The sequence below is a fragment of the Zonotrichia albicollis genome, chromosome 1, assembly GCF_047830755.1.
Source record: "Zonotrichia albicollis isolate bZonAlb1 chromosome 1, bZonAlb1.hap1, whole genome shotgun sequence".
Taxonomy (NCBI): Eukaryota; Metazoa; Chordata; class Aves; order Passeriformes; family Passerellidae; genus Zonotrichia; species Zonotrichia albicollis.
Window position 1 is genome coordinate 29,683,156 of NC_133819.1, and position 27,455 is coordinate 29,710,610.

At 37.9% G+C, this 27,455-nt stretch overlaps 2 protein-coding genes across 2 annotated transcripts in view; one reads left to right on the plus strand and one right to left on the minus strand.

Annotated features, from left to right (window-relative positions):
- On the plus strand, positions 1-20,102 carry LRRC72 (leucine rich repeat containing 72). Its single transcript, XM_074536895.1, has 9 exons — positions 1-145; positions 2,303-2,376; positions 5,746-5,815; positions 7,869-7,950; positions 9,198-9,311; positions 13,454-13,543; positions 15,450-15,614; positions 16,816-16,843; positions 18,318-20,102. Exons 1-9 carry the CDS (start codon positions 116-118, stop codon positions 18,481-18,483), a joined length of 819 nt encoding a protein of 272 aa, XP_074392996.1. The 5' UTR covers positions 1-115; the 3' UTR covers positions 18,484-20,102.
- Positions 19,383-27,455, minus strand: part of ANKMY2 (ankyrin repeat and MYND domain containing 2) — a 24,080-nt gene continuing 16,007 nt past the window's right edge. The window contains exons 6-10 of the mRNA XM_005480840.3: positions 26,675-26,889; positions 25,429-25,564; positions 23,537-23,665; positions 22,989-23,130; positions 19,383-20,883 (exon numbers count right to left, since the gene is read on the minus strand). Coding sequence (XP_005480897.2) covers positions 20,660-20,883; positions 22,989-23,130; positions 23,537-23,665; positions 25,429-25,564; positions 26,675-26,889 — 846 coding nt within the window. The 3' untranslated portion in view covers positions 19,383-20,659. The remainder of the gene's footprint in view (positions 20,884-22,988; positions 23,131-23,536; positions 23,666-25,428; positions 25,565-26,674; positions 26,890-27,455) is intronic.

Below are 27,455 nucleotides of genomic sequence, written 5' to 3' on the forward strand. Positions count from 1 at the left end.
TGGCCCCGAAACCCCACTCCAGCCTGGCCCGGCCGCGTCCGGCCCGCCCGGCCCAGCGCAGCTCGGCCCGCGCCTCGCGATCGCGCCCTGCGGCCGCCCACAGCGGGACTCTAAGATGGCGGCGGCCAACACGGCCGGCGGGCAGGTGAGCGGGGCGGCCCCTCCTCTCCCCTCGGCCCGCCCTGGCCGCTCCTCTCCCCGCCCGACCCCGCCCGGAACGGCGGCCGCCCCGGCTCGGCCCGGCCCGGCCCGTCGCACCCGCCCGGTCCCAGCGGCCTGGCCTCGGCCTCTCGCTCTGCTCGGCACCGCCACCGCACCCCGAGGCGAGGCGCGCTCTGTCCTCCCCCGCGGGGCGGCAGCGAGCGGCTGGGATTCTCCGAGAGAGCCCGGGCAGCCTTCCCTATCCTTCCCGGGCCCGCGTGGTGCTGCGGCGCAGGGCCGGGACTGACAGGGACGGGGCTCCAGGATGGGGAGAGGATGAGATGTCGCCTAACGGAGTGTGCGAAATACGGATCTTTGAGCACAGCCTTCCTGTGGAACGCTGCCCCGGGTTGGTGCTCTCTGCCGTAGGTGTGCTTTCCCCGTTGTCACGTCGGCACTCCCCATCGCTGTATCCCGCAGTGCCGGGGCCTGACTTGGGGTGTCTCACAGCTGCTTTTCTCCAGAGATCACCTGGTGTTCCATGGGCACATTGTGCACGTGTAGTAACAAAACCATGGCCATTTTTTCCAGACCTTCGCCCTTCCCGACACCTGCAGTTGGCAGCTGGCCGTGCCCAGTTCTAGGCAAAAGGCAGGGTCCCACAGGCGCTATAGGGAACAGGCGGCCTGCGTGTGCCTGGCTGCCTCTGGCCGGAGACTGCCACATGTCCCACACATTAGCAAATTATTTTGTGTAGGTTTAGCACACCCAGAACACGCTGCAGTGGTTGTGCAGCCAATACAGGTCACTCTCGACATGCCCGTCAGTGATTGCAAGCCATTTTATACTCGTGGGGTGTCCGATTTTCGGCTGTTTGGAGGGCCTGGAAAGGCCCGGGGTGGCCTTGGGGCAGCCCGCGTTTCAAAGGACGAGAAGAGGCTTCAGTTCTTTTCTTGTTCTCGGTGTTTATTAATTGTTTATCTAAAAGATTTTCTCTCAGCCCGACAGAGGTCTGCTCAGCAGCCAGCCATGAGCACACTCCCCTGCCCTCCGGGCGGTCACCTATCTTTATACCCAAAATTACGTATACAATATGTATCATTTTTCCCCAATACCTTTCACCCTTATTGCCCAGTGCACTTTTAGTAATGACCAATCCCAAAGTGCCACCATCACCACAGAAGATGGAGGAGAAGAAGAAGAAGAAGAAGGACAGGACACGCCCCAATTCCTCCATCTTACTTCTCTAAACCCCCCTGTACAGAAATCCTAAACCCTGTGTTTCACTCTCTAATTAACTAATCCCTTCACGATTCACCCCGGTGAAACCCTCCTATCCTCATACAGGTGTCGTCTCCTGTGTAGGATCAAAGTCCAGCCACCAGACACTTCTGGCAACATTCCAGGACTCCCGAGCCCCCCAAGGGTGGTCTCGGTCACTCGGCACCTCAGTCCTGAGGTGCTGAGATCCCACAGTGAGGTTCTATCAATTTTGAGTTTTAAACAATAGTGGTCATAATGATGTTGGGCACAATAGCTTGTGTATTAAACTCACTTTTTCTGATATGCATTTTAGTTTTATCAACCACTAGTAAGAGAGATCCATAATTCTTACGTTAATGGAATTTGTTGCTTTTGCAAGTTATGACACATCAGGAATATACTCTGAAAATAAAAATCATGTCTTCATTTTTCAATGTTAAATGTACAAGCAGAGTTTTCTAGATGCGTAGTTTTAAAAGGTCGCGTGCATCATTTTAAAGTAAAGCTGCATAAAATAAAGTTGCAACTGTAGTGCAAAGTAAGCAGTTTCCTTGCTCATCACAAGTACTGGGCTAGCTGGCCTGAGTGAGAAGCCCATTCTCTAGTTAACATATGTTGATTTCTCGTTTCATGCCTACCATCTATGATTCTCCACAGGAAAAGAAAATTAGTGTGAGTGTAACCTAATCACCAGAGTATTTTTATCAATTTAAAATACAGACTGGAAATTTAATACCTCTCTATCTCTCTTAGATTATGTTAGGGTTTGCTGTAATAAGGTGCTGTGATACATGTATTAATTTTGGTTACTTTAAACACTGAGTTCACATATGTTACAATGTAATGACTCCATGGTGATGCAGCATATTATACTGACAAATGTACTGTGTACTGTCAGGCAATAGAAAAACAGCTGAAGATTTGTGGCTATAAGAGCAACGTGGATGTCGTGGCACTGTATCTGGCTAGACAGTAAGTAAAATGTTTCTTGTTTTGACTTTTACTAAAAGTAGAGCACACAGTAAATGGAAATCTCTCACGGTGCTTTCTATACCAGGAACTCTGAACATCATTTATATGTGAAATACCAGTAAATCATATTCTTACATAGTCCGTGCATGTTGTGAATGAAGGAATGGCAAAAGTGCACAGACACACAGCAGCACTGTGCTCACAGCTAACAGCCTCATCCCTAGATACACAATCTGTCTCCAGCAGCCCAGAGTTGCTTGAGGGTCTGTGAGTTCCCAGAGTTGTACCTGAGTTTCTGCCATGGGGAGCAGAGGAGGGAGAGCTGATGGGCTGATCTCTGCCTGTTCCAACAGGCACATAAGGCTGGGTGGAAGGAGTTTCAAGAAGGCAAATGAAAGAACACAGGACCTGCCCAGTCTAGGAACTGCCAAATTTCTGACCTCCCTGAAGAAATGTGTTACTGCAATGGCAAAACCCAGTGGTACCACCCTTGAAATTACCTGCATCTGTACTGCTGAGAACTGAAGGGAGGGCAGGGCAAGATAAAGTGAATCCAAGCACAAGAACACTTCTTTTGGGCAGGCAGTGCTGATGAGAGAGCTGATCTCCTCTGAGAGCTTAATGAAGCAGCTTGAGATGTAGGGCAGATGAGGAGAAGACGTGCTGAGTGAAGGAAGGCAAACTTTCATGAACCTGTGGGTGATCTGGGTGGATAGAGGTGTGTGCTGTAGCATGAACATGCTGAGAGGCTGCCATAGGGATGGATACATGACAGGACATACTTCAAAGTTTTGGGAAAGCGTGCTTGGAATTTCTGGCCAGGGCACAATTCCAAGTGTTGCATACCTGTCTGCAGCCTCACAACTGCATCCACTGCTCACATGGTTGATGGCATATAGAAAAACTAACCTAGTTTCATAATTCAGGGACAGGGTTTTTAAGGTCTCTTGGTCCAATGAGTGAAAAAAAAAGTCCTAAGGGATTAAGGGATTTCAGTGTTGTCTAGTCTGTTTTTAGTGGAAATTATATGGTCTTGAAAATCTAAATGTGCTCACTAATATGTTTAAATTCCTTATCACATCTCTTGATTTACATCAAGAAAGTATTTGATGCTTTGTGAGGAAAAACATATAGTTACTGTCAAATTTCTTAAAATGTGCATTTTAGAAAGAAGAAAAAAGACAAAATTTAAGGGAGAAGTTTCAATAATGAGAAAATTACAAGGGGCATATATACATACTTTCTAAACAATACAATTAATATACCACAGATGTAAAGAATTAAGCCTGTGTATACAATCTTAATTGCCATATTTTCTGTTTTTAAATGCTTAAATGTGTGCCCTCACTAGCTTTCAAGTATTTTTTTGGTATAGAGTAAAAAGAAATGCTCACATGGCAGATAAGTAAGTGATCTGTCTTCCCATTAAACCATTTTGGTAAAGATGATGCAAGATGGATTCTTTCATGATTGGATAGAAATGAACTCCTTTTATTCTATATCAGTTTATATAAACTTGAACCCCAGCCAAGCTCAATATCAGATCATGCCTCCTTTAGTGTTGGTTTGGCATATTTTTCTGATAGCTGAAGTAAGAAAATGGAAAAAAAAAAATAAAGTTAATCAAATAAGAGGGAATGAGTTTATATTTTTAAACCACTACCATTAAAGGAACATGAAACAATGTATTTTGGACACTGAAAGCTGTCATCCCAGGAAAACTGATTAACTTAGCAGTAGGTAGAAAAAGAGTGCTGCAGGCCAAAAAGGATCAGTTTATAAAAGACATACTAAGTCTGGAAGGCATGTAGAAAAGGACAGGCTCTTTTAAAATGTTAGAGGAATTAAGCTCTACCTGGGGCAAATTAAATGCCTTAATATGAAAAAAAAAAAAAAGCAGCGAACCAAAACCAAAAAACCAACAGACTGAGGCTTGGAGATAGTGAAGACGAGGCTGTTACTAGACAGGGAGTAAAGCCAATTAAATGTAAATCTATAATCTAGCTATAGAGTGGCAGTGACCAAGAATATAAGAAATTTTGGCTTTTTAACCTGAAATGTACTTCAGGGATGCACACGAGAATTAGATAAGAGCTCTGTAGGAGCTCTGCATGTCCTGTCATCAGCCATCTGCTTGTCCCTGCCACTTGCAGCAATGTCTTTTTCTGTTACTTGTGACAGCAGACACATTAAGCATGTATTTGCAGGGTTAGTTTCTATGGCTTATCTGAGGAAGCCAAAGAAACAGTTTAAAGTAGCAACATGAGAGGATAATCTGAGTTTCAGTAATACAAGGGACTAAAAGTATAGTGCCTCAACTTTGTAGGGTTTGCTCTTGACAGACTTTGCATTTGCAAGATGAGAAAAGGCATCCACCCTCCCTTTGTCTGTACCTGGAGGGTGTGTTGGAAAAAAAACAACCCAACAAGTAAAAAGACAGCATGGAAAGATAGAGACCAGACTATACAGTTGGAAAACAAACATGCCTTTAGCCTGATGATATGAGGTGAATTTTTATCAGTCTTATTACCTTCTGAAACACTGGCCTTCATCTTGCAACACATTAAAATCCACAAGAAAATTTTTATTGTGGTGATTAAAAATTGTCAGGTAAAAGTAATCTATAATTTTTCTAGTGGAAATTAAGAACATTTATTTATAGCAATGAAAATAAAGAAGAGCAGTTAGTTAAAATCACTTGGCAGCTCACTAATATTTTCTGGTCAGTAGGCAATTTTTTATTTATAGCCCACTAGCAAGCTCAAAGTGCTAGATACACAATGGAACATAAAACCATACTAGCACAGGGGAGATCATTTCAGCCTCCGTGGATGTACTAAGTTTCCATGAGAATAGGATAGGAATGGAAAAAAGGCAAAATTTCACAATATACACTAATATGAAGAATAATAAAAAATGCACATTGACATGCTTGATGTCTGCCTTCTGTTGGCTCCTCTGGCACTGTGGCTGGACAATCCCCACTGCACCTTCAAAGCAGTTTTGCTTTTAGCTTCATGTCCCCAGGGTGCCAAACCTCTCCTCCTGTGTTCTGAGCAGGATTTCTACAAAGTGCAAAGTACATGTGACTCAGACTCATAACTCATGCTGTTATGGAAAAGCAATTAATGTATCACTTATTTTGTTCCTGTTTCTTTGCCACCTGCTGCCTTGTTATGTGTGCAGGTGTGCAGAGTGCTTACACTGTCTCTGCCACCTTCTCTTTGTGTCTTTCTGTACTATACATTCTTAGGAAGTGTGCCTTTCTGGTTCTTGTCTAATATTATTTATGGAAAATAAAATATTTATCAAATTAGTAAGCATTATTAATGTTAAGAAATTTATTACTCTTTTTTTTTCTCCCATTAGAGGACTGAGAAGTATCCCAAGTCTATCCCAGTTTCGCAGATTAAGGTATTTGTGGATTAACAACAATAAGGTAATTAGATATTCCTTTAAAGAGCAGAACAATGCATCTATACTCCCTGATTATTATTTTGTGGTCTTTTCTGTTATAAAGTATTATATCTATTGTCAAACAAATAGATTCTTTTCAATTTCCAGGCTAATTTAACTGTCAAATATAACAGATTTGAAGAAAACTCTTTTTTTAATTTGACATTGCAAAGCTAATATATTTTCCTTTAGATTCACATTAGGTTTATAAATTCTATTTAAGGAGCTGAGGTTTTGTGCTAATTCCTGAGCTCCCAGTGTAATTGGAGCAGGCAGTTCTTGGAACAGGCTGAGGAGTGATGCAGCTGTGGGACAGGAGTGGAGTGCAGGAAATGCAAGGCTCTTCTTTTATATTCTGGCAGACATGCATAGTTTATTTCCTGGCAGGCTGATGGTTGAGGTGAGGCCCCTTTTTGATGTCATGCACATGAGAGTGACATAAAACTCTGTGAAATGAGCTTCTCCCTGTGCACAGGAAGCAGCCCTGCAGTTCTAGGGATGACAGGGTATGAATATTTTACTGTACTGTAGTTTACATGACTTCTACAGTGTGCCCAAATTCTTCCATCTCCAGAATTGCTTGCTCAGGTAAATAAGTAGATTTGCAAGCAGCAGAAAGAATAAATTTGCATTCCCTGTCACTTCAGAGTACATGTATATCTGATGCCCCAGGCTAACATCAGTTATATGGCATCTTATGTCCAATTCATCAGAAGATCTCTACTAACTATTTATGAAAAGAGAAAATGCATAGGTATATTAAAATTTTAAACTAAAATCACAGGTATAATAGGGCTTTTCCTTGTATAGTGGAAGGACATTAAAGAAAAGAAGAAATGGCCTGATGACTAAGCTGAACTGATCTTGCTGATCAAAAAAATAAATAAATTGGAGTTTTCCACAACTCTCACTTCTCTTACCTCAGCAGTAACAAAGAACATTCTTTTGTTGTTCTATATAACTTATGTGGAGAAGTCACTCAGTGGCTTTTCATAGGAGAAGCCTTACTGAAATGCCTCAATAGGAGCAGCATATGTTTCTGTACTTAATGATTTTATCAGAAAAAAAGCAAACTTCCAATGATTCTGAAAACAAAACTTGCCAAAAATAGGGAAAACCATTGTACAAGGGAGTGGAAAAACTTCTGTCTTGTGCTCTTCCTTCCAGCTTTTAGGTGCTGTTAATACACAGAGCAAAGCACATTGATTTCAGAGTCAGTGGCAAAATTCAAGGACTGAAATAATTCCGTTCCTGACAAACTACTTTTCGTCACAGAATTCAGAGTCAGGAATAAAATTCTGTTTGTTGTTCTTGCATTTAAACTGTAAGATAAAAAGTTCAGCACCATTAGTATTCCCATTTCTCAGTGATTATAGAGGTCAGCTTGCTGTCCCACTGCAGATACTTTACCTTGCACTGGAGTCAAAAGTGTGTTGGAATTGAGCTTCTCCAAACAAGGTGTGATTCCATAGGAACTGAAGATAACTCTTTATTTGGAATACACCCATATTCATACTGATTTTTTATTCTGTAACTAATTGATTCTCTGAGTATGATTAGATGACATTTCTGATGAATAAGAACCATAAGAACCATTTTGTGCTCTTTGAGCTTGCTGGTAAAAAAGCAATTTAAAAACAAGATGCTGGGTTTATTCAAATGACATATTTCAGGAATATTCTTAAACCAACATAGAATAATTATGCTCTACAAGGGTCTTTTAACAATAAAAATTATTTTGAATATGAATAGAAGGAGAGAAAATGTGCAGACCAGTCATTTGAAGAAATCTCTTTCCAAATACAAATGTTAAATGTGTAGTTCAAAAAATTAGGTAAGGCTCTACTGCTTATATTTGATTTGTAATTAGTACTTCTAATGAAGGTTCAGTTGTCAAGAGAATCCTTAAACCAAGAGTCTTAAACAGAAATATAAGGAACTACCTGTGGTTAAACGGTTTTCCAGAAGCCATGTTTATAATTCTCCAGCGCCACATTCAGAGTGACATATAACAGCTTGCCTAACTCTAATTTCAGATCCAAGATTTAACCTTCTTGATCAAAAACTATTACTTGACTGAACTCTATCTCAACAATAATGAGCTGACAGATATATCAGGTACCAATCCTCCCTTTTTTAAGTTGTTGAGCAGAGGCCTATACTTTATTTTTTCTGTATTGGCATTCAAATTTATAAAACTGGATTACAGCAAGTAACTTACTGGTTGAAAGATCCTATGTATGTATAATTAATACATGTTAATTATTAGATATTTAATTTTTCCAACATACTTGAGTGACAATAAGGTGATCTGTTTATTCTGGTTTAAGGGATTAAATGTCATTCACTTTATGTCAGGCAATTGTGAAATATTTTTTATCTTACATGATCATATTTAATATTGAGAATTTATAACCAGAAGTATTTTGCAAAGTTACTGCCAAACTTGATTTATTTTCAAAATGCATCTGTCTTATACTTCTATTTTAGTTTTGCTTGTCCTTGTAGATTAAATGGCTTTACCAGACTTCTAAATTTGTGAATGAACAGGCCAAAGCATAATACATTTCAAAATATTTTAGACATTTTAAATGTTAATTTATTTTTTTTCTGTCCCTGTGAAATGCTGGATGAGAAATGATGTTGATTTGTTTCTGTGAGATTTCAATCAAACTTTATCTGTGAAAGACGTAAACATAGATACAAGAGACAATACAGATGATAACAAAATATGGATAAACAGAAGGGTATCATTAGTAAAGAAATGTGAATAAAATGCTGTATATTATTTGGAAAATGAGATATCTTGATGTGTGAAGATGTGAACACAAGCAATATTTTGTAACAGCTTTTTAATACATCAATAATTACTTGAGACAACTATTTTCTAAGGAATGCACTATTTACTGCTTGTGAGACAAAGGTAGTATTAGGCATATACTATTCTTTGTCAGGCAAAGGCAATATTAGGTCAAGGTAAAAGGAAATTAATTAACCAAAGATTACAGGGATATAGGAGGAATGAAAGGAGGTAGAAGAGAGGTTGCAATTGAAGCTGATTTGTTGATGCAAGGTAATGTGGACAAATGGAAAAAATTGGAACGAAGAAAAGGCATCTGCTTAAAGGATGTGACTAGAAAGGTGAAAAGGATATTGAAATATTTTTAATTTATTGTTTAATTAATATTGAACTATTGAAATATCTTTAATTTGTTGCTTAATTAACACCTCATGCAATGTGTTACTAAAAGACAGGCATACATAGATAACTAAAATACCAAATTCAGTGTACAGCATAGCAAAATAATGTTCTAATAAAGGCAGCTATGGTGAGAATGATTAATTATTTTTTCATTTTATTTCAGGTGCTCTGAAACACCTATGTTCCTTACAGATTCTGTTTCTTCACAACAACGAGTTAAGAAAACTTGGCAAAACAGTGAAGGAATTGAAAGGAATGATAAGCTTGCAGACTCTAAGTAATACCTTATTTTTATTTTGCAGAATAGCAAGTAGTAGCTTTTTAGTTTCTTATCGGGATGTTTCTTGTCTATTTCCACATCATTTGCCAATACCTTTTGAAGCTAATTAGCAATTTCAGCCAAATTTGACAGAAGAAAGAGATCTCTAAGACATGAAAATTCCACAAAGAGTACCTCAACTGAGGAAAAACTGCTAAGTGAGTTCAGAAGTTAACTTTTTGGCTGCTGGCTGCCAGTAGCTTGGATGATGTCTAAGGAGTTTACAGGGATAATGGAACCCAGGAGTAGGGTAAGATTATCATAGAGGTGAAAGGAGTTGAAAAATGGATGTTAACTGCTGTTGAGACTGTGAGTAATAGCTTATAGAGCCCAAATTCCTGCCTCATGAATTCTCTTGCTTATAGAACTTCCTTTCTGCATCTTTTTGGCAGACTGGATTTCTAGAGTCTAATAAATGTACTTTAGGTAATATTCATAGCAATGTCTGTTAAGGAGCATACTTTCTGATACACTGGCTGAAAATGAAAATTGCACCATCTCTGAAATTTCAAAAGAAGTCATACAAGACAGTGTTGGTGCCAGTAAGTTACAATATAAGAGGGTAGGATTATATGCTAATAAGGTATTGAAAATGAAAATATAAGCAGTGTTTTTCTATGAATCTTAAAGGAATGTCAACATGGGACATGGCAAATGCTTAGTACTTGGAGAAGACAGTAAACAAGCCTTGTGCCTTGGTGACATGGTTAAGGAGGTGAATGTCAGAATGTCACCAGGCCATAACACTTCCTTAAGCATTCAGAAAACTGAATGTGTGATTGTGGGAAAGGAAAATATGAATGAAAAATTAAACTTTTAATTGAACTTGACCCTGAACTGAAACTAATAAAAACCAATCAAGTGTTTAGGAAGACAACATGCCAGCCAAACTATTGAAATTCTTGTCATTATATGCAAGATAGAAAAATGAGTCCATTTAAGAATGCAGTTGTTTGAAGTGATTAGGCAGCGTCTGGAGAGACATCCTATGTATGAATGGTGCAGTCACTTGAATTTAATGTTAGCTCTACAAATTAATAAGGAGCTTCAACAAGCACAGGAAGTTTGTTGTACTTGTTGCAACCATCTGTGGGAAATACAGAGCAGATAGTTAAAGTGCTGCTGAGTTATTATAAATGGCAGTTACAAAGGGACAGTGAAAATTGCATGCAAATTGGACCAGCCACCACCACAGAAGTGTCTGAAAGAACAATCAAACAATATATATAATATACTGATCTACCCTAATTTTAAAAAAAATGTTGTTTAGTCAAATATTTGTACAAGAATAAAAAGTAATCAGTGGGAGAAACTTAATGACCTTAGTAATCATAACTTTAAAGTCATTCCTTCATGATCTTTGCAGTCGTGAAAAAAATTGTCAACATGTTTGCTTCAAGGGGATTTTGTAATAATGAATTCTCAAATTAGCAGGTCTCTACTAGGTTAATAAAATGCTCTGTCATATTTGAAGTAAATTAAATCAGTAAATGAGCAAAATAAATTCTAAAAGTCATATCCTATATATCGTATTACTATATAATTTATCTGCCTTCTTGCAATACTAATAAATATTGAATGGGTGCAGAATTTGCACTGTGTAGCTTTGCAAAGGGCTGTGCCTATAACTCACTTTTATAAAACAAAACCAGTGAGACTTCTCACTGTTATGAGGTAAATCTTTTTTATTGCTAATCTGATTTAAAGAAAAAAAAGTCACTTGATAACCCTCAATAGAGCTTCTGGATGCTTAACAACATTTTATTATTTTGTAGCTCTTGGGGACAATAGAACTATTAAAACACACTATTATTGTTTGCTTCAGGAGTGGCATCCAGCTGCCAAAATGTTGCATTTCTCTTCCTGAAGGCTCTCTTGTGATTTTAGCCACTGCCCTGCACTGGATGTGTAGCATAAGAACCATCCTTCAGCAGGTGTCTAGGGAAGACACAGCTTCAGAAGATTTACTGCATGTGCTGCCTACAACTGCAGCCTTTGGGAGATTCAGAGTGCTGCCTTGTGGGCTCACCCTGTGCTCACATCTCCCTTTTGCAATCCAAGATTTTTGTTACGTACTCTGTAAATTGCCTCAACTGATTTATTGTCCACAGCTGATAACATCCTGCTGCTAGACCTCAGGAAACTCTCTTGTTCACTATGTTTCTGCCCCATGTGGCAGAGGCACACTGTTTTCCTACACTCCAAATAGAGAAAACAGACAAAACTGTGGAGGAAGAAAGCATTATCCTAATTTGTACAACTAAAATTGCATGACCTTGACAAGAAAGTAGATAGCTCAGCCAGAAATTGATCCCAGATGTTTTGTAAAACAAAACCATCTTGATCTGTACAAGGGTTGAATTTGTTGTAAAAATGAGTAGTAGAAAAGTGCACATTCTCTAAAACAAACCTACAAATCAGTGTTGTTGAGAAGGGACATAATCCAAGCAGCATCCAGATTCACAAGTTTAATATCAGACCTGTTTTGTGTCTTGGAAAATATTCTCTTGAATATTTTTTTGTTCCACTACCAAACATACCTGCTTTTAAAGATCTTTCTGAAACATTTTTCTCTTTGGAGTGCTGTGGTATATTTTCTCAACTCAAGAATAGACTTATCAGATACATACATAATATTCTTTCTGATTAACACTTTCTAGGAAAAAAAATTAATTCAGTTAAAATAGAACTTTCTTTTGCTGCCACCTCGTGGGTGTTTTACTAATTTTAAGTACAGCAATTTTTAAAAATATGTTAAAGAATTAAAATAAAATGTTCTCTGAATACATGAACAGGTGTTTTCTATGAAGGAGAGGACAAATGCTCATTCCAGCCTTGTTGCATCTTCAAAATACCTGCTAAATCTCATTAAGCGTTGAACCCTCTCAGCAGTCCTGAAGAACATGAAATTACATCTTGTAGATTACAAATCTGTGTGGAAGATTTTCTGACTTTTTTCTTCTACTATCTCTTACTTGCTTCTGTAATACCATCTTCCTCTCCTTAAGTGCTAAATGACATATTTTTTTACCCTAGAGCAAGCATTAGCCACAGTCTCTCCTCAGAAAAACAGGTGACTGCAGACTATAGCAGTAGTTGTAAAGATGATTAATTTAAGATTTTTACCCTGCTCTCATGTCAAGGTGACAGCCTCCTGATTATTTGTACTGACTTAGAAGAACAGCACTTGTATAAGGAGATAAAAAGCATTGTAATGTTTTTTATGTAGAAAAGAGGTCCCACCCTACAACACTTGCTTGTTTATTAGCTCATCTGTGAATGAGCCAGTTTCTATTTTAATCAGCCTCAGATATCACTGTCACTAAACAAACTGATTTGGCATGTGAGCTAGGCTCATGTTCCATGCCTGGCCAAGCAGCAGCACAGGGCTGATACCGGTCCCTGTGTTGCAAAGGTTTGGTTAGACAGGTAGTGTGAACCTGAACATAAACATTTTAGCCAAGTTGCTAATGAGCTTTTGGAACTTGATATCTCCAGTGTCAAGGAATGCAACTAGAACCCAGGTTCTTAGGAATTAAGGCCCTCTGAAACATGATTCTCTTATGTTTCTTGAGTTTTCAAACTCATCATCTGTCAAAATATCAGACAGCTGTGTATTTGCATTTTATATTGTATCTGTGGGATAGACCTCTTATCAGCTCTGATAGTGTCCTAGGTGATCATCTGATAATAAAAACTCCTTCCTCCTACAAATTTTGTGTCTTACATTTAAATTGTCACACATAAAAGACCATTGCTATTTAAAATAGGGATTACCTAACACTACATAAGAAAATCAAAGGCAAACACATCAGTGTTTTTTGCTATAAAGGTTTGGAGTGCATGATGACACCTTTACTCAGATCTTGCCTGTGGTATTTTGCATGCTCTGCAGTAAGTCAGTTCCTGCAGTCCATGTTTAGATGAGTAATTTCACATGTGTAAAGTGTTTATGCAGCCTAAGAACAATCTGAATTTGATATTTTGTACAAAATCTTTGGCTCCTAGTGACCTTTAATTGTCCTGTCTTGCAAAGTTGTTGTTTTGCTGGATTTGCTTTTTTGTGACATTGGGGCTTGTTTTCTGTGTATGTTTTGCAGACCTATTCCATAACCCTCTGGAATATGATCCAGACTACCGGCTCTATGTGATCTACTTCCTTCCCTCAGTTCAGCTCCTTGACAGGAAGTGTAAGGATTGCTTTCCCCTCTCACAAAGCACTGTCAGTTGCTTTTGGTTCTAACCAGTTTGGAAACATAGGTGAAATTACCCTATCTGTTGTTTCACATGCATTTGTTGATAGAGAAAGAGAACTAATCAACCAGATACCTGTTTTTTGTAAGATTTATCAAGAAAAAAGAGTTTGCATGGCATAACCACTTTGTCAAATGTTTTGATTTATTTTTCTTTTTAAATTGTGTTGGTTTTTCTTGTGTCTTGGTCCATTTGAGCAAAGATAAAAACTTGTGCTTAGAAACATGTACCTATCTCTGTGCATTCACTGGTATATTCACATGGGTGAGTGTGCTTACTTAGGTTTGTACATGTTTCTGTACAGTTTAAGTATATATATGCACATTTTTTGATAAGGTAAATGCAGAACAAGCTTTCAAATATAATAAATGTTCACAAGTTATCAAGAGATCTTTCATAGCTTGTCTACTGAAAATTCTACAGAAAAAAAATTCTTAAGAATAGCCAGATTTTAAATCAGTGAATCCATAAACATGCCACAATGTACCCAGGAAATCACCTTTGGTGATTTTTATCTCTGGTATAAGGAGAACTGTGTGACTGACAGGACTAAAAATTACTGGAGAGCGCTGAGAAAGTAGCTGATTCCTACCTCAGCTCTGTAAGAAAGCAGTAAGGAAAGTGCAGCACCTTGAAAAGGGACTGAGAAGGCAGGTGCAGGACATGTGCAGGTGCTGGGGAGCTGTGCAGCTGCTGTGCAGGAAGCTGCTGGATGGGCCCCAGCAGGTGCAGGGGCTGATGAGGGGTTGCTGGATGTGCCCATTTGCTCACAGAGTCATCATTCTGCACAGGTACCCCCACTCTCCTGAGCACTTGCTCTGGTGTTACACTTATGCTTAGCACATCTGCCAGGCTGTTACTAAAATAGCACTTTTTGACTGGGGAGCGATGACTGAAGCTTAATGTGCTGAAAAATCCGTGTTGCATTTACATGTCTAGAAACACTTCCTTAAAACTTCCTGGACTTCATCTCCTAACTACAGTTCTACTATAATCAGTCCTGGATTAAGACTTGAGGCAGTAATTTGTATCAAGCTGTATCCTGGACTTTCTATTTAGTGAAATATTTCTCTAAAACATTACAAAGCTTCTTCACCATCTGTAGAACATTACCAGCATAGTCCTGCCTGTCTCCTTCACACAAGACATGCTCATGTTCCACTACCTTCAGGCATGACTACTGCAGTTCCTTCCTAATTGGTCCCCTAGACACCATGACTCCAAAACTTCCCTGAACTGAAAATCCTCCTGCCAGTTACTTGTTCTAAAAGTTTAGCTGACTTCTGTTCCATAGCTGAAGTACTAGATTAGTATAAGGTTCATAAAATTAAGCCACCGTCCCCAATTTGATTTAACAGATTTAACAGTCTCAAAACATTTGTTTAAAAATTCAAGTTAGTTCTCTTAAAGTGGAAAACAGGAAAAACTTAAATTTTTCTTCTGATTGCACTCCTAAGGTTTTCCCTGTAATTGACCAATGGGAATTGAACTGGTCTTAAACCAAGACTTGTTTTTGCTATTCATAAAGACACTTTCAAATCTTTACTTATTTCTGCAGGAGATCTCATTTAAGCAGCATGAAAAATCTTGCTTTCCAGCATCTTCATTTAAAACTTCTGATCCTACTGCACTCAGAAGAAAATACTTTACTGTATAGGGCTTCACCCTAATGCCTTAGAAAGTATCACTCCATGTTCCCATTTTGAATTGCCATGAAATTGTGTAATTAATATTATTATTGTTGTTAAAAAAAACTGCACAGAAAATGTATGAATCACCTTTTGTATGCTGCCTTTTCAACTAATAGAAATAAAATTAATTTTTTCATATCCCTTTTAACAGTAGTTACCCAAAAAGAAAGGGAGTCAGCACTTAATCTCTATAACCCCAAAAAGGCTTGGATGATGCAGTCAGTGGCTTTTGAGAAGAGAGCAGACACAGCCCTGGGGACTACGGTGGGATCTGGCAGATGCACTCAACCAGCCAGAAGACCAATAATGCCCTCAGGTATTTATAATGCTCGAAGGAAGGCATACATTTTTAGGTCATTTGAATTAGAAATGGTTTTTTTTCATTCATCTGATAAAACATTATTGGTTTTAGTAATAAAATATAAATGCATCGAGAACTCAGCTGGTTTGCTTCATAAAGTAAGTAGTCGTGGCAGCAGCAGGCAACAAATGAATCCTTCTACTGAGAGTATTGTGGCAGATAAATTCTAGTCATACCTGTAGTTACAGAATTGTCCTTAAAGATAACTGAAAAATTTTTGTCAGTAAGAGTCTTGTGTTTAGTTTTACTTCTATCTAAAACATCTCAATCGACTTCTGACTCTCAGTGCTCAGCATCATAGAGTTTTGATGCCCTCTAGTGCTTTTACAAGATAATCTCCTGAAGAAAATATTTTCTTCTAGTGTTCTAAATTTTATGTATCTGGTTTTGTAAGCAGATTCCTCTTTATGCTTTCCAAGCTGGGAGTATTTTAATGATGTCTTATAACAGCATATAAAGCAATTTTTAGGGTTCTTAAACCATTCAGATCTTGAAGGCAGCATGATCCCGGCACAAGAAAGCAGGTGAACACCAACTGGAACCATGAGATTTGTATCACAATCCAGAACCAACTCTGAAATCCCACACAACCCTGTCAGCTTTTGATGTTTTAAAGATAAAAACCCCACCATTGTGCATAGATAACTGAAATTGTAGCACTTTAAATAGTGTAGATGAAAGTTTAGAAAGTAATCAAATACCTGCAAGTTTTTTTTAATGTATATATCACAATAGTAAAACTGAAAGCAGTGTATTTAACAATGATTTTGAAGAGGCTGGGGAAAGGAGGATAGTTTAAGCATATTTAATAATTTGTTTTGCTGATGATTTTCAAAGCAGGCAGACAGCTGTCTTTATCTCTACCCCGCAATCTTACACATCTACAGTGGCATCATTTTCTGTGAAAGAAAAAAAAGCCTGGATGTGTCTGTCTACAGGAAATAAAATACAAAAACCTTAAAACTACGTACACTTAAAACCCAGCAAATACTTGCTTCCATAGTAATTGAATAAAATATTATCTTAAACATTTGAAATCACATGCTAGTTTTCAATTAATTTGAACAAGCAATTTAGGATCAGGATAGCAATCAATTCTCAGCTACTCAAATTGCTGTACAGCCATTAACATCACAATTTGACCTTTCTCTTATAGGTCATGAATTTGGAAATAACACTAATAGGTAAGTAATGTTTTCAGTGTCTTCTTCCTTTTGCATCTCTGAAACATTTAAGTTCCTCTTCCTCTTCCTAACTAGAGAAAATGTCTAGTAAAAATGAGCATTTGAAACAGTTTCAGGTCTTTGTATTCAATATAGGTGCAACTCTACACTAGGTTTGTTTCTAAATTTTAGTATTGAAAGGTATTCCCCATTTGGAAATGGATACATAGAAATGCCATTTATTTGTAAGATCAAACACTGATCACTAGAAAAAGCATGCTCAAAGTATTAGAGCATCAGAATAGCTGTTCTGTATTATGTCTCAGAAAATGTTCTCCTGACTGGCTGTTCAAAACCACACTCTCTGGAAAATATTATGACTTGGAGAATGAAATTATTTTATTCTGTATGTGATGTTAATTTTATTCTGTTCAGTTTCAAAATCATAGAAATAAATGTAAAAGTTTTATCTCTGTGTCTGGATTGAGACAGGAGAAAAGCTGCATTTTAATGTGATGACATTTTAGATGCAAACTTTGTAAGAGCAGATTTAGGTATCAAAGAGCAAACTTTAGGTATCAGGCTTGGCTTTACTTTCTAGCTTTACGCACGAGAAGATTTGAAAAGACATTGAAGGAAATAATAAGAGCCTACATATAATATCCTTTAACAGTACTCTGAGCACAGCTCTTTAAAAATCAAGTTATTTCTGTTGAACAATTAAGTCTTACCTGCCTTCAGTGCAGTAGGCTGTCCTCATTGCTAGAATGGATGTACAGCTGCCTGGAGTCATTTATGGAAATGCTGAGGCTTTGCAAGGTGTCTTTCCATGACAAAGTGCATGACACTCAGTGGAGACAGTCCTGTGGCTTCTATGAGGTGTGTTCTTATCTTTAAGAAATAAGTTCTTGTAAGACGAAGTTTTCACATTGCATGTGAGTTAGAAGGTTTTGGTTCCCTGTCAGTGCTGCTGTGATGGTGTGGATCTGCTGCTTTTCTCTCCCAGACAGCAGCTGTGGCAGGATACACCAACACCAGCTCACAGTGATCTGGATTCAGAGCCTGCAGAATGGATATTTGCCTGTGGGCTAGTTAAGAGATCCACAGTGAAATAAATGTGCATTTCTAGTAACGGGTACCAAATCACTTCAATCATGTCCATTGAATCAGAGCATTAAAAGTATATAATTACAACTTTTGGGGGAAAAAAAATTGAAAACAAAGAAACATTTTTAAGTCTACTATAAATACTTTAAAAATAATTTATAGCATGATTTTTTCGAATAGAATCTCATGACTCTGACCTTTTTTCATTTTGTTCTGCTTTATTAAATTTGGTAGAAGAAAACCTACTGAAAATTAAAAAATTTTAAATCCTCCCTCTTTAGTGTCATCATGACTGCTACTTTCATTTTCCAGAGAGTGTGTCTTGTGAATTAGTTCTGAAGGGATTTGGGAATGTTCAGGTAATGGACTTGCTTTGTTCTTTTTGCAGAGTACCATTTGAGGACCCTGAAGATGCAGTTTTAGTGCGAGCAATGACAAGATCTCTAATGGAATTTTCCTCTGTGGACTGGAACAAAGTAACCACCTGTCAAGAAAGGCGGCTTGAAAACAAAGCAGAAGAGCCCCCTGAGAAGCTGACAGTCCAGTTTAGATGAAAAAAACCCTACTTTTCTCTCTAATGTTAACCCCATAAGTAGGTTAACATAAAACAAGTACACAACAACACACATGGAATTAAGTGAAATTCCAGAAAAAAATGTTAGTGTAACATTTCTTTTATCATATGTTGTATAGAGAGTGAAGAAATTAAGATGACATATGATAAACAGTGGCAATATTATAATAAAAGTTGCTTGAAATGGAATCCTTACCATAATTTTGTTATCCAAAAGTACTAAACTGCTCACTAATTTTTAGGAAACTAAGGATAAATACTTTTATTTCTTATAATACACTTCCTCACATACTTCTTCCATTCTGTCAAGGCCTAAAGTCAATGATGCTTTCTAAACATTTCCAAGCCCTTCTTTCAGGCTGTAGCTTGTCTGCTGAGTTCCTTCCTTCTCTCCTAAGTTAGCCCAGAGCCACAGGACAATCTGTGTTGGCAGGGCTCTCTGGAGCTTATCTAGTCCAGCTTTCCTGCTGGAAGCAGGGTGGAGATGAGATCTGATGAGGAATCAAAGATTTCCAGTGAGCAAGGCTCCACCACTGGGAGAATGAAAGCAGGATTGGTGCTGGGGATTTACCACACTTCCAAAACCCTGACCCTTTTGCCCTGAAGGGATGGATTTCAGAGAATCCTTGAACAGCAACACCCCTGTGAGCCCCAAAGGCTGTGAGTGGAACAGGGAGGCAGCAGCACTTGTGCATTCCCAGACCTCAGAGTGGAGGGTGACTGCAGCATGACAACACATCTGAGTTCCAGGCAGGCATTTCTTGCCTGCCAATTGTCCAGAAGTTAAATTTGTATACTCAAGCTACAGGAGTCCCCTGCATGTCACAGAAGAATGTCCCCATGTTACAGACACAGGAAACATAATTGCCACACAGCCCCTTTCTTTTAAAAAAATTCCCTTTATTCATCACAATCTACTAATCCTTGAAATTAAAACACAAGTACATTCCCTGCACAGGTGGATTTATGTATCCTCATTCTTACAGTTTTCAGAATATTAAACAAAAACTTTCAACATATTAAATAGTAAAAAAAATTAAGAGTGTTTTCTCTGTTTTGAGGATGGTTCTTACTCCTCTAATTAGAAGAATACTGCTATTTTTAAAACACCACTGATTCAGCTGACAATAAATCTCCAATTTTGCCATCCTTATGCAGCAAGTGATATTTTCAGTTGTGGCATTCCCATTGATTTCATGAGACACAGAAATAAATCTGAGTGAAAAACGAAGCTGAGGGGAGCTATTTTCTAGATCTGAAAGCCAAAGTGAAATCCCAGTTGTTTCAATGCACACATGAATTTTCTTATCTAATTCACTGTGACCAGTTCAGCATGAAAAATACTTAGCATTTTTGTTTATGAAATAATTCACAAGCAACATCCCACTGTGCTCTAAGGCATCTTTACCTGAAAAATTTAGAATGCATTATTCTTGTCAGTCAAAATATTTTGAGTCATTCTGGTCTTCCCTTCAGTAAACTTTGGAATATTTCCAACCAAACCAATAGTGAAATACACATTGCACCATCAGCTTGAGACACCTGGAACAGCAGTTTCATTTACTACAATTGCCACAAAATAGATATTATTTTTGTGCTCTGACTAGTCAAAAATATTTACAGTAATGTCATGAAAAACTGAGAGTTCAGATGAGTATCTTCAGAAACTTAATTGCTACTGAATTCCTTCAGATAAAGCTTCATAAAGTGCTGAAAAAAAAGCAATTTAAGAGTTGGCCCTCCAGTGCTTTTAACTACAGGTCTATGCACTTGCAGAAAAAAAAAATTAAATTACAATTAAAGTAAGTTTTAAGTTTGGAAAACATGAATAATCCAAATCAAATGCTGTTCATTTTTCACTATGTGGCTCATTAACCACAGAAACTCAAGAGTTTCACTGGGCTTATTGTTGGTATACATACAGATGGATCTATGCCACTAATTTTTAGCAGATAATAAATACCTATCTTGACAATTTACAACAAAAACTGGAGTATTTAGAGATAAAGTAGCCAGTATTCTATTTCTTGATGAACAGAGACATTCTGTATTTTAAAAGAAGTCTTGCATAAGCCATGCTCCAAGAACTCAGACATGGTCAGCATTAAAAATTCTTTAGTACCCTTGAGAACTCTCAGTCCCTTCCTATCCTCTTCTTACTCCTCAGAATCTTGAACTTTTTTAAGATCAATGTCATCTAAGGCAGTTTCACTCTCCAGTGGACTTTCAGGTTGCAGGGCTAGTGCCTCCATCTCTTTGGTAAGTTCAGGTTCTTCTGTTCCATCAGTAGGATGATTTGGATCCTCGTTTTTTGTAGGATCTGGACCAGGATCTGACTGTTGTTCACTTGTAGAACTACCCTCTACTTGTTGCATTTCATCTGAACAAAAGAGAAATCACACAATTAATAAACATGAACTCCTTTAAAGCAAACATTTTTATTGTTGAAAAACAGTAACACTAGGATACTTTGCATCAATTACAGAAGTGATTTAATTAGAAAATCTTCATTGAAAAAACCCAAAACAGTAAAGCTTTATTCTGGAACTAATATACAAAGCTCTCATTAATTTATCTTCCATTTTTGCCAGACTACCTTTTTTGTATTATAGAGAGGAGCAGAGTAGGGCACTATAGTTATTTGAACTTTCAATTCAAACATGCTTTATTGACACTACACTTATCACCAGCTTCTCAAAGAATGGCTGCAAGGCATTTCAACCCTGAGTACAGGTGGGGTTTGTTTTAAATGAAAAAGACATGGACACAACTATATAGGAAGCACTTCTGCATAAAACAGACTGAAGAAACTATGTGCTTAAAAACATTGAAATGAGCCATCCTAAAATTCATAACTTGACTGCATGGAACAGAATAAGCTATTGCATCTTTACTCTTCAAACAATACTTTCTGAAAAAAAAAAAAAACTTTTTTCACCTGATTCGACTAAGTAGGGCTTGCATGTTAGGACTTCTGAAAAGAAGGAGGGAAAGCCTAATTGGGAGAAGTATTTATATCCTGGTTTATTGTTCTGTGCTGTGATTGATAGCCAGCCAGGAACAGTCACAGCCAGCTAGCCACAGCCCTGCCAAAGTCTTATGTGGCAGAGAGCTAAGAGCCTTCAGCACAGGCTGAAACAGGGACTTCCTTGACACTCACTCCTGTACAGCAGAAACACTTGAACTTGTGGGTTTGCTTGTAGTTGCAGCTGTTGCATTTGGTTTTTTTTTTTTTTTTTTTTTTTTAAATTATTACTTCCCTGATGTACAGGATTTGTAGGGGGTATTACTAACTTTCTGAAATAAAACTGCTGTTGATATGAAATGCTCTGATACAACACCATTCACAAGGTGACCTGAAGCTCAGATTTCAGTGTCTTACTAACAGTGCATAATTGGATAAGGTCTGTAATGTGCTGGCTGTCTACTTGAATCAGTTAATGAAGATTAACATGTAGATAATGGAGGAGGAGAAACATAACACAAAATGTTAGCTTCCCTTTTTAGGCAGGAAGGGAGAAGAGCCATCCACCAAGATCCTGCCCCTCCCTCTGAAAAGGACAGCATGTGAGGCATCACTGCTCATAGCCCATCATGTTTTGATGTACTGGTATGCAATATATCCAGGGATTTCTAATATCCTTGTCTCCAACTTCCAGTCATCCTGATCTCATGCAACAGCAGCTCTCATAACAGGATCAACTGAGGAAACTGTTGAAAACTTTAATTATTACTGATTCATTACTGATTTATATCCTGCTATTTTGAGTACAGCTGAAGTGAACAAATTACCATTGTAAGGCAACACGATTTGTGCAGTGCACTTCTACAATCCTTAAAACAAAGGAAAGGAAATCCAGTAAGTTGTAAAAGAGAAAAAGTGATTTCATCCCCTACTTTCCTATTATTTCACTTGGAGAAACATGGGAAGGGGCAATACAGTGTTTATTAGGTTATTATGTTTTAATTACTTGTTTCTTGAAGGGAGAAGACCACCATGAGCAGTTTAAAGACTACTGCTTGCTTTCCTCACATTCGAGGCACACAACACAATTAACTTGATATTGTGATTATGAAGAGAAGGATTATGGGAGATTTAACATCTATGTCAACGTTTGCAACTGGAAGGAGCAGGCATGCTTGCTTATTATCCAACTTGTCTTAACACCTCCAACAAAACACAGAGCAGCATTAAAGTTCTGCACTAGCTTGATTAAAGATCTGGATTTTGAAACAGTGCAGGGTGAATCAAAAGGCTTCCATTGTAGAAATCTGTGTAACTGCATCATTAAAAACCACATTTGGAAAGTATACGGCATTTGTAAATTTAAAGGCCAGAATCCCAACAAACTCAGCTTTGCTGTTATGTTTCATCAAAGATTTTTCTCCCAACCTCAGCTGTTACAGTTTTAAGACCTGTTAAATTGCTCTTTGTGATGCAGTTAACACAGCATTAGTTTCAGCAAGGGAACAACAGATCCTAACCTTTCTTTTGCTTCTTTTCTTGTTTCCTTTTCTCCTTGGCAGCTTCTAGTTCTTGTTTCTCATGAATTTCCTTCAGGGTCTTGCAGACCTTTTTGTGGGTAAACCAGTGTATTTTCTGGCAGTTCTGGTCACAGTACATCACCTAAAAGTTACCAGAGTTACCAGTTAATTTTCATGTATGAAAAGAATTTCTTTGCATTTCTTAGTGCAGCAAGTTAAATGTCAATGTGTAGTACTTAATGTTATTTTTAAGCAATTTTAAGGTTATATGGAGTGGCTCTAACCTATATAAGAATCTATAAAGAGCAGTTTTTTATTAACTCTAAACATAGAGAATTTTTGCTTCTTCTTCATTCTTAAGTGTACACACTTGGAAATCCAAGTACTCCTTCCTAATTGTAAATTTCAGGCATCTTTCCCAGAAGTAGATGGCCTGAACATCTTCAGTGCAGGCATGCATGTCATTCTTCCTAAGTCTACACACACAGTGAATAGAGAAGCATTCAAAATCCTCAGCACCTCAGTGCAACTTTTTTTTTTATTCTTACCATTTTACAAACTGAGCATCTTTTGTCTGCTCCCTTTCCCCCACAGGTTGTACAGAATTCAGCATCCACAAAACCCACTTGGCCAGTAATCGCTTGTGTAAGCACAGAAAAAGCTGTGGGGTCAGAGCCCTGAAAGGCAAGAGTGGAAATGAGATTAAAAGCCAGCACTGGTGCAGAGAGGGATGTGCAAGGGAAGACCAGAAACAATGAACACGAGTGTTGGTCTCACTAAAGCTGCTGCAGCAGTAAAAAACATAAAACCAAATCAGAGATCTTCAACCAACATGCACAACTTAGTATTTGTCTTTAGATAAACTTTTGTATGTGGAGTTAATGTAAGCCCTGAGCTTCTCTAGTATTTCCTCTGTAAGTCATTAATAAACTCCACATTCTTTACATCTGTAGATCCTATGCAGCAGATTTTTGCAGCTCAGGTTCTGTGCTGGCACACAAAATAAATGTTTCATTTGTCACTGTTGTGCTCAGTGCACACAGGTGCTACAGACCAAATGGTCAGAACTTGAAACTTTCAATTATTTGCGTATCACTATTTAGATGTTATTTGCAGCATCCTTTTCATGCAATGCAAGCAGTAAGGCTTAGGTAACCATACATTAAAATTATTCTTTTGGGCAATGATGTAAATATTTGAAGAAAAAGCACCAAGTTGTTCTGACTCTAAGTAATTCCTTCAACTGTCAGACTACCATGGAATATGCACAGTCATAACTACTATGACAACACTGAGATGCCCAGACTGAATCCAAGTAATTGTGCAATGACAAAGGTCAAAGGCTTCCACATAAATAAAAATTATAGTATGTCCTCCTTTCCAGCTCTGCATAATGGACAGAAATCCAATGGAATAAACCATCATTGCTTTAAAGGCATGAAAGACTGCAGGCTCTCCCAAGAAAAAAGCAACAGGAAAGAAAATGTTTACTCTAAAGTAAGTTGCAATGCATCACAATGGCTTATGTTTTCACACTATGTTTATCTTCCTGGCTTAGGCAAACAGTAGAGATTGCACTAAGCCTCAGGACATTTTAGCAGACCTGGAGCCACTTAAGATGGAGGCTATTTTTAATTGGCTCTGAATAATCCAAACACGTCACAAGATTGTTCCAATTCCCCAGTGTTTGTGCGTACAACATCTCGCTCTCAGAGACCAGAGGGAACATGCTTAAAAAAGAACAGCCACTCTTGTGTAAAATTTATTATGAAGCAATAAAGAGTCCTAAAATGAAGAGTGTGCTAGCAAAGACCTAAGAGGACAACTGAGGTTACACTTTTAACTTGTAATTTTGATTGCCTAATTGAGATCTAAATTATGCTGCACATTGCATCATCTTGGCTCTCCCTCTCTGTGATAAAAGGAACCCCACTGAACGTTTCTACCATCATATATTACCAACTTCTTGTGTACAATAGAACAAATGAATGCATTAAATCTAGGAAATTATTCAATCTTAAACTGAATTTAGACATTGTGAAAACAGAGTGCAAATTAAGACACATTTTTATCTGAATCTACCATTTCAATAAGTGAACTGGCATAGAAAAACTGAACAGACATACCAGAGGAGGAAAAGAAAGCTTAGAGACAAGATAAAATTGCATCAGTTTTCTTTACAAGCTGAGGTGTTTAAGCATTTGTTATGGACACATGAAAAGAATACTAGTTGAAGTACTTTAGAGCATTTTCCTGCAATATAAGAAGTAAAATCCAGATCCAGAGAGTTTAGGGACATCAAACCCTTTGCTTAAGGGTTGCAGGGTTGCAATATGTTGCAGAAGTTGAGGACAGAAAGATGTCTCAATCTGGATTTACTATGCCAGTTACTGAGAAAGGATTTTCTTCACAGGAGAAGGTCCCTATTCAAACTACTTACTATTTCAACAGGAGCAATACTTCTCACAAGCTGCTGGAGCAACGTGGCTTCACAGTAAGGAAACTTCCGGATACTTTCTCGAATTAGCTTCTCTTGATACACAGGGAAACCATCTTTATCTCTCCCCTTCAAGAGGCTAAATTTTATAAAATGCATGTAAAATCAGAAATCACATGGTAAATATTCAACAACAAACACATACAGCATGCTGTACTCTGTCCCCTTTCAGATTATAGGTAAGAATTCATAAATTGGCAACTTCATATGTTAAGTTCATATGTTAAAATGCAAATGGAAGTGTTTTTATTCTAATGCACAATCATTATGAAACACACAATATATAAATGCTTTGAAAGCAGGACTTACCAATTCAGCCACAGAGAAAAACAATAATCTATAGGTACTATCTACTATCTACATCTGATTAAAATATCAAAATGCTTTGCGCTGTTTAAAAATTATCATTGTCATAATAAACACTGACAAATGAACAATACCTTCAAACACAAATTCCACTTCATTATAATAACATGTTATATTCCTTATGCCTCTTTGGCTACTGTTTTTTTAATATGGATCATTGATGAACTATTCAATTTCAGTATGTGAAAGCTGACTTCATAATTTATTTTCATTCTCACGGAGGATTTCAGTAAAAATCCACAGTGGTGTATAGGAAATGTGATCCTCCTTTGATATGTAAGATCAGGCAGCTGGTTTGTAACTCAGTAGATTTTGAAGATCTGTCTAAGTTATTTAAGAGGATAAGTTTCATTCAGAGTCTGTGGGATTTGCAGTTCTCACTTCTTTAGGTGTTTTTGAAAAAAAAACCTCAACCTGCATGACTGCTGGAGAGCAAAAGGGCACAAGAAATGTTCCCCAGATGAACCATACTGGACACTGAGTTGTTCTTTCTTCAAGCCTATCACTCCCCTTTTTTTCAATCACACATTGCTGTTTGCTGCTTCATGGTGCATATGTAAATGCCAAGTTCTAACCAGTTAAAGCAGAACTGAAATTCCAGGAATGTTTCCTTTCTACCCAGGAAAGGACAGCGTCACTTCACACACAGAAAAAAAGGCAGACAGTGCCACCCTGAACTAAATGCAGCTGGGATTACTTAACAAGTTATTTGCCATAGCCTTTATCCAAACCAATCCAATCTATTCCTTCAGTTGTCTTTTTCCTGGTATCTCTAACACCAGGGCATACATGTGCTTTGAGACCTCTCTGTAGAAATACTCACCTTTTGATAAACCCATCTAGTTTATCCTCTCGCTCTTTTAAAAATGTGATACATTTCTGGAAGATGCAACTGATATAGTGCATTTTCATAGCAAGAACTTCATTCATGTCTTTCTGCTTCATGCATTTCTCACATATGAGATCCAGAACCCTGTAACATTTCTGCAGTGCTTCTACTTCGGCCAACAGAGGGTTCTCTTTCACCAGCAACACGATCTAGAAGATTGAAGAAAATGTAATCCAGTTAAGACTTGTGCACGGGTATGAAACCTTATACAGCTCATTGTAGCTAAATTTCAGTGGAATTTCTATTCTTCTACTTCCTTCTTATGCAGTCTTCCCTCTCTTTTCCCAGTCATTATTAACCATTTTTATTCAACATATTGTAATCACAGTTCCCATACAAGAAAAACATTTACAACTAAGACTAGTATTAAAAATAGCAAGTTTATTTTCTTTAGAATAAGAACCTGAAGAATCAAAACTACCTCTAAAGAAAGTTATAGAAACTATATACACTATCCTAAAATCTCTTTCCTTTTGAACACTACAGTCTTGTATGGTTTAAGGAGTTGTATGATGTAAGCAGTTTCACAGAACACATCAACCTCACATAATTGTAGAGTACTTCCTGTAGCCTAGTAAAGCACTGGATAAAATAGTCTAAGAGGAAACTGTGTGCTCTACTCACTCAATTAGCTGCCACTGGTGCACTACTGCCTCTGTGTATTGTAGATACCTGGCTGGAAACTGTTAACAAATGCTGGACTTTGACTGGCAAG